The 12,500-nt window shown below is 42.0% G+C and overlaps 2 protein-coding genes across 3 annotated transcripts in view; one reads left to right on the forward strand and one right to left on the reverse strand.

Annotated features, from left to right (window-relative positions):
• Positions 1-3,386, forward strand: part of trmt10c (tRNA methyltransferase 10C, mitochondrial RNase P subunit) — a 4,474-nt gene extending 1,088 nt beyond the window's left edge. Inside the window, exon 2 of the mRNA XM_079849005.1 lies at positions 1,572-3,386. Within this exon, the coding sequence (XP_079705131.1) occupies positions 1,572-2,768 (1,197 nt within the window). The 3' untranslated portion in view covers positions 2,769-3,386. The remainder of the gene's footprint in view (positions 1-1,571) is intronic.
• Positions 3,387-4,725: 1,339 nt separating this feature from the next.
• The window catches only part of blzf1 (basic leucine zipper nuclear factor 1), an 11,352-nt gene continuing 3,577 nt past the window's right edge, over positions 4,726-12,500 (reverse strand). For both annotated transcript variants that reach the window (XM_079864012.1, XM_079864013.1), the window contains exons 4-7: positions 10,955-11,154; positions 10,460-10,588; positions 5,985-6,234; positions 4,726-5,474 (exon numbers count right to left, since the gene is read on the reverse strand). In XM_079864012.1, coding sequence (XP_079720138.1) covers positions 5,289-5,474; positions 5,985-6,234; positions 10,460-10,588; positions 10,955-11,154 — 765 coding nt within the window. In that variant the 3' untranslated portion in view covers positions 4,726-5,288. The remainder of the gene's footprint in view (positions 5,475-5,984; positions 6,235-10,459; positions 10,589-10,954; positions 11,155-12,500) is intronic.

Consider the following 12,500-nt stretch of genomic DNA (forward strand, 5'->3'; position numbering starts at 1 on the left):
CGTGACCGGTGTTTTGTTTTGCTCGATCCTCTGCGCTTCTGTGTTCGTCAATACGTCATGCGTCGGGTCAGAGGTCACTCATCATGCGTCAGGTCAAAGGTCATGTGTTGGGTCAGAGGTCACTCGTCATGCTTCAGGACAAAGGTCATGCTTTGGGTCAGGTTACTCGTCAGGTCAGAGGTCACTCATCATGCGTCGGGTCAGAGGTCACTCGTCATGCGTGGGGTCAGAGGTCACTCATCATGCGTCGGGTCAGAGGTCACTCGTCATGCGTGGGGTCTCATGCGTCGGGTCAGAGGTTACTCATCATGCGCCAGGTCAAAGGTCATGCTTTGGGTCAGGTTACTCGTCAGGTCAGAGGTCACTCATCATGCGTCGGGTCAGAGGTCACTCGTCATGCGTGGGGACAGAGGTCACTCATCATGCGTCGGGTCAGAGGTCATGCTTTGGGTCAGAGGTTACTCATCATGCGCCAGGTCAAAGGTCATGCTTTGGGTCAGAGGTTACTCGTCGGGTCAGAGGTCACTCGTCATGCGTGGGGTCAGAGGTCACTCATCATGCGTCAGGTCAAAGGTCATGCTTTGGGTCAGAGGTTACTCATCATGCTTCAGGTCAAAGGTCATGCTTTGGGTCAGAGGTTACTCGTCAGGTCAGAGGTCACTCATGCGTCGGGTCAGAGGTCACTCGTCATGCGTGGGGTCAGAGGTCACTCATCATGCATAGGGTCAGGTTACTCATCATGCGCCAGGTCAAAGGTCATGTGTTGGGTCAGAGGTCACTCGTCATGTGTGGGGTCAGAGGTCACTCATCATGCTTCAGGTCAAAGGTCATGCTTTGGGTCAGAGGTTACTCGTCAGGTCAGAGATCACTCATCATGCGTCGGGTCAGAGGTCACTCGTCATGCGTCGGGTCAGAGGTTACTCATCATGCGCCAGGTCAAAGGTCATGTGTTGGGTCAGAGGTCACTCGTCATGCGTGGGGTCAGAGGTCACTCGTCATGCGTGGGGTCAGAGGTCACTCGTCATGCGTGGGGTCAGAGGTCACTCATCATGCGTGGGGTCAGAGGTCACTCATCATGCGTGGGGTCAGAGGTCACTCGTCATGCGTGGGGTCAGAGGTCACTCATCATGCGTCGGGTCAGAGGTCACTCGTCATGCGTCGGGTCAGAGGTTACTCATCATGCGCCAGGTCAAAGGTCATGTGTTGGGTCAGAGGTCACTCGTCATGTGTTGGGTCAGAGGTCACTCGTCATGCGTGGGGTCAGAGGTCACTCGTCATGCGTGGGGTCAGAGGTCACTCGTCATGCGTGGGGTCAGAGGTCACTCGTCGGGTCAGAGGTCACTCATCATGCGTCGGGTCAGAGGTCACTCGTCATCAGAGGCACTTTTTTAGGGCTTCAAAATCTCCTCCATTCACTCCCTTTATAAAGCTGGGAAGAGCCGGGATATTGTTTAATATAACTCTGATTGTGTTCGGCTGAAAGAAGAAAGTCAGAAACACGGCTCGAGGGCGAGTGAATTATGGGATAGCTTCTGAATTACCCTGAATTAACTCAGTGTGTGTTTCCTCAGGTGTTTGACGTGATGTTCCTGCGCTCGTGTTCGCTAGCGGTGAGACGGATCTGCTCTCGCGCTCCGGTTCAGACGCTCCCCAGATCCATCGGCACTTCTCGGACCACCGGGAAAGATGATGAAGAGGAGGAGAAGCTGGACCTGGACGTGTGGAAGACCGTGATGAAGACTCAAGCTCTGCCTGAGCACCAGAGCGACCCGAGTCCGTCCACGCTAGACTTCAACCGCGAGCTGGTGGAGATGTGGCATCAGGCCGGGAAGCTCGTCCCCAAGGACATCACGGACGAGCAGCTCCAGGATCTCGCGGCGCTAACCACCAAATCCGCTAAGAAGAAGTTCCTCAAGTTCCTCGCCATCAAAGAAGCGCACAAGATCTCGAAGAAAGAGAAGCGCGAGAATAAGCCGAAACCTGAGAGGATCACAGACGGAGAAGAGCGGGAACTGAAGAACACGTTTCTCATGAAGTTCTGGAGCGGGTCCTTGGATCGGTTGCAGAACTGGCGCGCGGCGCAGGCTATGCGTTTCGGGCAGCCGCTAGTCTACGATATGAGCTACGAGCGTCACATGACGCGCCGCGAGATGGAGAACGCCGTGTCTCAGCTGATGGAGACCGAAGGATTCAACCGACGATCCTCGGACCCGTTTCACTTGCACTTCTGCGGGCTAACGCCGGGCGGCGCGTATCACCACGAGCTCCTCAAGCGCTACGGCGCGGAAACATGGGAGCGGATGCTAATCACGGACACGGCGAGCCAACCCGCGGACGTGTTTCCCCGCGAGGATCTGGTGTATCTCACCGCGGACTCGCCCACCGTTCTCCGCGAGTTCGACCACAGGAAGGTTTACGTCGTCGGCGCCATCGTGGACCGATCCATCCAGTCCGGCGTCTCGCTAGCTAACGCTAAACGCCTCCAGCTAGCCACCGCGCGGCTCCCGCTGGACGAGTATCTGGACTGGGACTGTGGAGCCAAGAACCTGACCCTGGATCAGATGATACGCATCTTGAGCACCGTGAAAGACACGGGGAACTGGAAGACGGCGCTGGAGTTCGTGCCCAAGAGGAAACACTGCGGATTTCATCAGATGAGAACTGGAAAGACTCAATTCGTACGAAATAATTCCGCGGCTCCGAAAAACAAAACCGACGGACACAAAAGAGGACGAGAGAGAAAGATGTGGTGGGAGGAGGAAGGCTAATAATGTAATACCGTACCTTAGTTGATGCTTATTTTGTGTCAATAAAATGATTTCATAACTGCAGTGTGCTCATATTACACTCCGAAAGAGACAATAGCAAATTATATTCTGCATAAAGATAATAAAGCAAGTTTTTCTGAGCAATAACATTTCTTTGCATTTTGACATCATTTTCATGACAATTTAATCAAAAATAGGACGAGAGAGAAAGACGTGTTGGGAGGAGGGAGCTAATAATGTAATTCTGTTTCTTTACGGTTGTTTAATGTTTATTGTGTCAATTCAAGTTTATTTATATAGCGCTTTTCACAACATAGGTTGTATCAAAGCAGCTTCACAGTATTAAATTAAAACAATACATCAATGTTTGTTTCTAGTGGAACGTCCACGTTTGGTAATGCTGATCAATAGTATCGTTGATTGATTAATTAAATTAAATATCCCCAAATATTGTGTCAATTAAATGATTTCAGATGATTATATTATTATTCATATAAAACAGCAGTGTGCTCATATTTCACTCCAAAGAAGACAAAAATAGATGAAAAGACCAAGTTTGTTTTTCATGACAATTAAATCAAATTAGGAGGGATTTGTCTCTACTAATTTGTTCTTATGAATTCATTGCTAATTCAGATGCTTCTTATTTCATATGGCTGATGCTATGATGATATTTCACACCATAAAAGACAAAAATAGGACATTATATTCTGCATAAAGTCAATGTGTTTTTCTGAGCTTTATATTTGTTTTTGCATTTTGACCATTTTTATTACAGATCAAATTGGCAGAAAAAAATAAGTATTCATTTCTTATTTATCTATGAATTAATTTCTTCAGTTCTTAATATTGTAATTTGAGTAATTTCTTATTTTGAATCTAATTATTAAATTCTCATAAATTATTTAATTTCTAGTTATTCATTTCCTTATTCTAATTTCTTCTTAATGAATGTCTAATTATTATTCCTTATTCTAATTTCTTATTTATCTTATTCATTTGTTCTTATGAATTAATTTCTAATTATTAAATTTTATTCTAATTTCAATTTTTTTATAAAATCATGAATTTCTTCTTATGGATTATGCATTTCTTATTATTTCTCTATTTTCTTAAGAATAAATAATAAATGTCTAAATATTCCCTATTATAATTTCTTATTTATCTAATTATTAATTTTCTAATCGTTTCTTATTGTAATATCTTATTTTTAAGCTAATTATTCAATTCTTCTTACAAATTAATTAATTTCTAATGATTTTGTATTCTAATTTCTTATTAATCTATTAATTTCTTATGAATTATTAAAATATTATTCAATTCTTTCTAATTATTAATTTCTTATTCTGATTTCTTCATTTTTAATGTCTTATGGATTAATTAATTTCTTACCTTTAATCTAATTATTTCTCAAATTATTAATTTCTTCCTATGACATATTTTCTAATTAATTTCTTGTTCTAATTTATCTAATTATTAAATCCTTACAAATTAATGAATTTCTTATGAACTGAATTATTAATTTCTATTGAATTAATTTAATTAATTATGAATAAATTATTTTTCAAAGAATCACTCACCAATGAAATTAATTAAACAGAAAACACAGTCTCGTTCTCATAATGCAGTGCTCAAACTCATCCTATCTGGACAATTATTTCACACATTTCAATTATTAATTTCAATCTGATAGAGAAACACTGATAATCTTTCCTCTGCTTTCATATCAAAGAATTGTTGCATTAAAAATAAGATTTTTTACTGGTATGATAAAAACAAAAGTTTCATTCCAAATTGTTTATTTTGATAAAAGAAGATGATGGAGAAAATATCACTAAAATACTTTAAAAACAAAGATTTGATTCACTCTGGTCCAGGAAAACACTTTAAAACAGTACCTAGATTCATATTGATGAAGACTCATATTGATGAAGTATGAAACAATGTAAATACAATCACGCATTATATTCCAGAAACACTGCATTACACAAACACATCCTACACGCGTCAAACTAAAGCCATGAAAACACACACACAATCTTGCACTTTTTATATTTTAAAATCGGCAGCCACAGCGATCCATGAGTGTGTTCATCACTTACTCCCCGTCTGCTGTTCTGTGTGTGTGTGTGTGTGTTCAACATCTTCTGAGTGAAGAAATATAATCATACAGGAGTGGAAGAACATGAGGGCCAATAAACCTCGAACAGGGCCATCTCTGACCCCAAACCTGTTGTGTGTTCGAAGGGTTTGTCTTCGGCACCTTTAGCATTAGCGCTAGCGTCTGACGGCTACAGCACGGTGAGCTTCCGTCAGGTAATAGGTCATTCTGATGTTGTGTGTGTGTGTGTGTGTTCGAGGGGTTTGTCTTCAGCACCTGAAGCACTAGCATTAGCGCTAGCGTCTGATGGCTACAGCACGTTGAGCTTGCGTCAGGTCAGAGGTCATTCTAATGCGTGTGTGTTTGAGGGGTTTGTCTTCGGCACCTGAAGCGCTAGCATTAGCGCTAGCATCTGACGGCTAAAGCACGGTTAGCTCCCCGCGGCAGCGCTCGCAGCAGTTGAAGGTGATGTTCTCGTAGCGCGTGTACGGGTGGAAGCGCCCGATGCTCTTCTTGCTGGGCAGGAAGTGGGAATGATGCGGGTCAGTCGGTGATGCGTCCACTTCCTGTTCAGAACAGGAAATGGGGTCGAGACTCCGCAGCACCTGGACAACAATCAGAGAGGAAAACATCTAAACCAACAACCAGAAGCTTCTGCAATCCTGAGAATGATTTCTCAAACAGAATTATTATTCATTTATTTCTAATTATCCATTCTTATTATTAGTTGAATTATTAATTTCATTATTAATCTAATTTCTTCTTAATAACAATCAGGGTTTGAAATTAACACCCGCCAAACGCGTGTAATAATCAGCTGTGGCGAGTAACGCTGTCGAATCACGAGCCAATTTGGCGTGTTATTATTATGTTTACTCACTTTACTGGGAAGTTCGTGCAAGTCAAATCTGCTATATATCTATAGAAGACTGTGATTAGTTAAGGTTAATTTCTTTTCTTTTTTGGCTAGTAGAAGTTCTGAATGTCTGGTCACTTAAAAATTTAGTAGCCAAATTGGCCAGTGAGTGAAAAATTAATTTCAAACCCTGATAACAATTACTCATCTCTTGATATGGATTAATATTTTCTAATAATTATCTGAGAGAGCGCCGCACCTTCTCGGCCATCTTCTCGGCCGGCGTGTTGCAGAGCTCTGAGCTCCGGCACTGGTTCTGGTTCTGGTTCTGGTTCCGGCTCTTCTTCGGGCCGCCGCTGCCGCTCACGTTCCCCAGCAGGTGTGAGTTAATGGCGTCTGCAAGCTTGTGATTGGCTGAGGCCAGTTCTCCGGTGCTGAGCGGCTGCGCGCTGGGATAGTACGTTTGCTGTCGACCCCACTGTAGTGACACCAGCAACTGCTCCAGGGACCTGTCAATCACAGTCGCACTGTCAATCACAGTCGCACTGTCAATCACACACTCACTGTTAATCACACACTCACTGTCAATCACACACTCACTGTCAATCACACACTCACTGTCAATCACACACTCACTGTCAATCACACACTCTGTCAATCACACACACTGTCAATCACACACACTGTCAATCACACACACTGTCAATCACACACACAGTCAATCACACTCACTGTCAATCAAACTCACTGTCAATCAAACTCACTGTCAATCACACTCACTGTCAATCACACACTCACACTCACTGTCAATCACACACTCACTGTCAATCACACCCGCACTGTCAATCACACTCACTATCAATCACACTCACACTGTCAATCGCACTGTCAATCACACTCTCACTGTCAATCGCACTGTCAATCACACTCACTGTCAATCACACCCGCACTGTCAATCACACTCACTATCAATCACACTCGCACTGTCAATCACACTCGCATGGTCAATCACACCCACACTGTCAATCACACTCACACTGTCAATCACACTCGCACTGTCAATCACACTCACTGTCAATCACACCCGCACTGTCAATCACACTCACACTGTCAATCACACTCACTGTCAATCACACCCGCACTGTCAATCGCACTGTCAATCACACTCACACTGTCAATCACACTCACTGTCAATCACACTCACTGTCAATCACACCCGCACTGTCAATCACACTCACACTGTCAATCACACCCGCACTGTCAATCACACTCGCACTGTCAATCGCACTGTCAATCACACTCGCACTGTCAATCACACACTGTCAATCACACTCACACTGTCAATCGCACTCAATCACACTCGCACTGTCAATCACACTCACTGTCAATCACACTCGCTGTCAATCACACTCGCTGTCAATCACACTCTCACTGTCAATCGCACTGTCAATCGCACTCTCACTGTCAATCGCACTGTCAATCGCAGTCAATCACACTCGCACTGTCAATCACACTCGCACTGTCAATCACACTCACTGTCAATCACACTCACTGTCAATCACACTCACTGTCAATCACACTCACTGTCAATCACACTCACTGTCAATCACACTCACTGTCAATCACTCACTGTCAATCACACTCAGTCAATCACACTCGCTGTCAATCACACTCTCACTGTCAATCGCACTGTCAATCACACTCGCACTGTCAATCGCAGTCAATCACACTCGCACTGTCAATCGCAGTCAATCACACTCGCACTGTCAATCGCAGTCAATCACACTCACACTGTCAATCGCAGTCAATCACACTCACACTGTCAATCGCACTGTCAATCGCAGTCAATCACACTCGCACTGTCAATCACTCACTGTCAATCCAATCACACTCACACTGTCAATCGCACTGTCAATCGCACACACTGTCAATCACACTCACTGTCTGTCAATCACACTCACTGTCAATCACACTCACTGTCAATCTGTCAATCACACTCACTGTCAATCACACTCACTGTCACACTCACTGTCAATCACACTCGCACTGTCAATCACACTCGCACTGTCAATCACACTCGCACTGTCAATCACACTCGCACTGTCAATCACACTCACTGTCAATCACGCTCGCACTGTCAATCACGCTCGCACAGTCAATCACGCTCGCACTGTCAATCACACTCACTGTCAATCACACTCACTGTCAATCACGCTCACTGTCAATCACACTCACTGTCAATCACACTCGCTGTCAATCACACTCGCTGTCAATCACACTCTCACTGTCAATCGCACTGTCAATCGCACTCTCACTGTCAATCGCACTGTCAATCGCAGTCAATCACACTCGCACTGTCAATCACACTCGCTGTCAATCACACTCACTGTCAATCACACTCAGTCAATCACACTCGCTGTCAATCACACTCTCACTGTCAATCGCACTGTCAATCACACTCGCACTGTCAATCGCAGTCAATCACACTCGCACTGTCAATCGCAGTCAATCACACTCACACTGTCAATCGCACTGTCAATCGCAGTCAATCACACACAGTGTCAATCACACTCAGTCAATCACACTCACTGTCAATCACACTCAGTCAATCACACTCAGTCAATCACACTCAGTCAATCACACTCAGTCAATCACACTCGCTGTCAATCGCACTCTCACTGTCAATCGCACTGTCAATCACACTCGCACTGTCAATCACACTCACTGTCAATCACACTCACTGTCAATCACACTCACTGTCAATCACACTCACTGTCAATCACACTCACTGTCAATCACACTCACTGTCAATCACACTCACTGTCAATCACACTCACTGTCAATCACACTCGCTGTCAATCACACTCGCTGTCAATCACACTCTCACTGTCAATCGCACTGTCAATCACACTCGCACTGTCAATCGCAGTCAATCACACTCGCACTGTCAATCGCAGTCAATCACACTCGCACTGTCAATCGCAGTCAATCACACTCACACTGTCAATCGCAGTCAATCACACTCACACTGTCAATCGCAGTCAATCACACTCACACTGTCAATCGCACTGTCAATCGCAGTCAATCACACTCGCACTGTCAATCACTCACTGTCAATCCAATCACACTCACACTGTCAATCCAATCACACTCACACTGTCAATCGCACTGTCAATCGCACACACTGTCAATCACACTCACTGTCTGTCAATCACACTCACTGTCAATCACACTCACTGTCAATCTGTCAATCACACTCACTGTCAATCACACTCACTGTCACACTCACTGTCAATCACACTCGCACTGTCAATCACACTCGCACTGTCAATCACACTCGCACTGTCAATCACACTCACTGTCAATCACGCTCGCACTGTCAATCACGCTCGCACTGTCAATCACGCTCGCACAGTCAATCACGCTCGCACTGTCAATCACACTCACTGTCAATCACGCTCACTGTCAATCACACTCACTGTCAATCACACTCGCTGTCAATCACACTCGCTGTCAATCACACTCTCACTGTCAATCGCACTGTCAATCGCACTCTCACTGTCAATCGCACTGTCAATCGCAGTCAATCACACTCGCACTGTCAATCACACTCGCACTGTCAATCACACTCGCTGTCAATCACACTCACTGTCAATCACACTCAGTCAATCACACTCGCTGTCAATCACACTCTCACTGTCAATCGCACTGTCAATCACACTCGCACTGTCAATCGCAGTCAATCACACTCGCACTGTCAATCGCAGTCAATCACACTCACACTGTCAATCGCACTGTCAATCGCAGTCAATCACACTCACTGTCAATCACACTCAGTCAATCACACTCACTGTCAATCACACTCAGTCAATCACACTCAGTCAATCACACTCAGTCAATCACACTCAGTCAATCACACTCGCTGTCAATCACACTCTCACTGTCAATCGCACTGTCAATCACACTCGCACTGTCAATCGCAGTCAATCACACTCACACTGTCAATCACTCACTGTCAATCCAATCACACTCACACTGTCAATCGCACTGTCAATCGCACTCACTGTCAATCACACTTACTGTCAATCACACTCACTGTCTGTCAATCACACTCACTGTCAATCACACTCACTGTCAATCTGTCAATCACACTCACTGTCAATCACACTCACTGTCACACTCGCACTGTCAATCACACTCGCACTGTCAATCACGCTCGCACTGTCAATCACGCTCGCACTGTCAATCACGCTCGCACTGTCAATCACGCTCGCACTGTCAATCACGCTCGCACTGTCAATCACGCTCGCACAGTCAATCACGCTCACTGTCAATCACACTCACTGTCAATCACACTCACTGTCAATCACACTCACTGTCAATCACACTCACTGTCAATCACACTGTCAATCACACTCACTGTCAATCACACTCACTGTCAATCACACTCACTGTCAATCACACTCACTGTCAATCACACTCACTGTCAATCACACTCACTGTCAATCACACTCACTGTCAATCACACTCACTGTCAATCACACTCACACTCACTGTCAATCACACTCATTCACTGTCAATCACACTCACGCACTATCAATCAATCAGCTGCTCCAGCGACTTCAATCACGGTCACTGACGATAACAGACGGTGAAGTGTGAAGGTGTACCTGTGTGAAGGTGTACCTGTGTGAAGGTGTACCTGTGTGAAGGTGTACCTGTGTGAAGGTGTACCTGTGTGTGTGCAGCATGTCTCTGGAGAACTCGTCTCGTTCTCGCAGCAGATCCTGAATGGCACACTGAGCGTCTCTGGTCTGACGCTGTAAAGCTGCTCTGGCATTGGTCAGTTCCTCTGCCATCACGCTACAAGAACACACACACACACAAGCATTTTCACATGAACATTATTTTCCTATTTAGCACCCAAACTCTGCAACAGTCTTCCTAGCGTTGTTCAGTATCCATCTGTATTGTATAAAGCACTGTATAAATAAAATCGCTAATTTAAAAGCGAAAGTAAAAGACATTCATAATGTGTTTTTCCATAGTAATGAACTCGCTCAGCTCACGATTTATTAAGCAGACACCGTTCAGTTTTTAATTGTAATGTCTGTTCTCTAACTGAACTAAATGATTTTATCTAAAAAATAAAAGTTGCTTCTGAACACCACTAACACCGGTAACACCGACTATCGTAGCAAGCCTGATTAGCATCATGGCGTTTCTCACCGGCTAGCGAGGAACTTGCTCCTCCAGACGTCGCACTGAATGCTCATGCGCTCGAGCTGCTCGGCCGTGTGTGTGTGGCTGCGTCCCAGAGCCTCGTTCTCCAGGATCAAGTGGTTCTTCTCTCGCGAGAGCCGCTCGAAGTGATACTGAAGGTCATCGCCCACCGACGCCACCAGCAGCTTCTTCAGCTCTCGGTTCACCTGAGGACACGCGGCACGGGGAAATTCAGCTCTGATCACAGGATATTAATTACACTTTACTATATATTCACATAGAAAACAGCTGTTTTACACTGTTTTTACAGTATTTTTGATCAAATAAATGCAGATTTGGTGAGCAGAAGAGACTCTTTCTGTGCAATATTTTGAAAATTTCTCAACATTAGTTCATGTTACACAGGAAACAGGATCACTGAACACTGAAACAAACTAAAATCTCTACCGGATGAATAAAGGCAGAATATAAAGCTACAACACAAAGCCTATAAAACTATATAAAGCTTCATTTAAATGCTCAAAAAAATGTATTACATTAAAAATAATGCTAAATAAATTCTACTTTTTTTATTAAATTTAAAATACTTAAAACTTTGTTAAATTTGCTAAATGCTAAAAACAATTAAAATACTAAAAACAAAACAAAAATATTTAATTATACAAAAGACAATTAAAACTAAAATGTTATTTAATTATAATAAAGATAATTATAAATTAACTAAACACCAATTATTTAATTGTTAAAATTGAAATGTAACGCTTAAAAACAAAAAAATTATATTATATTAATAATTAAAATGCTAAAAACCAAAAATATTTAATTATATAAAAGATAATTAAAAAAATGTGAAAAATATATATATATTTTTCACTTATATTAAAGATAATTATAACAATTAAATTAAACACCAATTATTTATTTTTTAATAATTAAAATATAATGCTAAAAACAAAAAAAATATATTAAAAATTAAAAAAATGTAAATGCTAAAATCAAAAATATTTAATTATATAAAAGCTAATTAAAACCTAATTAAACAACACCAATTATTTAATTTTTAAATAATGAAAATATAATGCTAAAAACAAAAAAAATATATTAAAAATAAAAAAAGTAAATGCTAAAAACAAAAATATTTAATTATATAAAAGATAATTAAAACCTAATTAAACAACACCAATTATTTAATTTTTAAATAATGAAAATATAATGCTAAAAACAAAAAATATATATTAAAAATAAAAAAAGTAAATGCTAAAAACAAAAATATTTAATTATATAAAAGATCATTAAAACCTAATTAAACACCAATTATTTAACTTTTAAATAATGAAAATATAATGCTAAAAGCAAAAAAATATATATTAAAAATAAAACAAAAATTTAAATACTAAAAAAAAATTTAATGTATAAAAGATCATTAAAACTTAATTAAATTAAACACCAATAAATTAATTGTTAAAATAATTTAAATATAATGCTAAAAACAAAACAAAAATATTATATAAAAAAATGAAAATGCTATAGACAAAACTATGTAATTACTGTA

The sequence above is a fragment of the Squalius cephalus genome (assembly GCF_949319135.1).
Source record: "Squalius cephalus genome assembly, chromosome: 2".
Taxonomy (NCBI): domain Eukaryota; kingdom Metazoa; phylum Chordata; class Actinopteri; order Cypriniformes; family Leuciscidae; genus Squalius; species Squalius cephalus.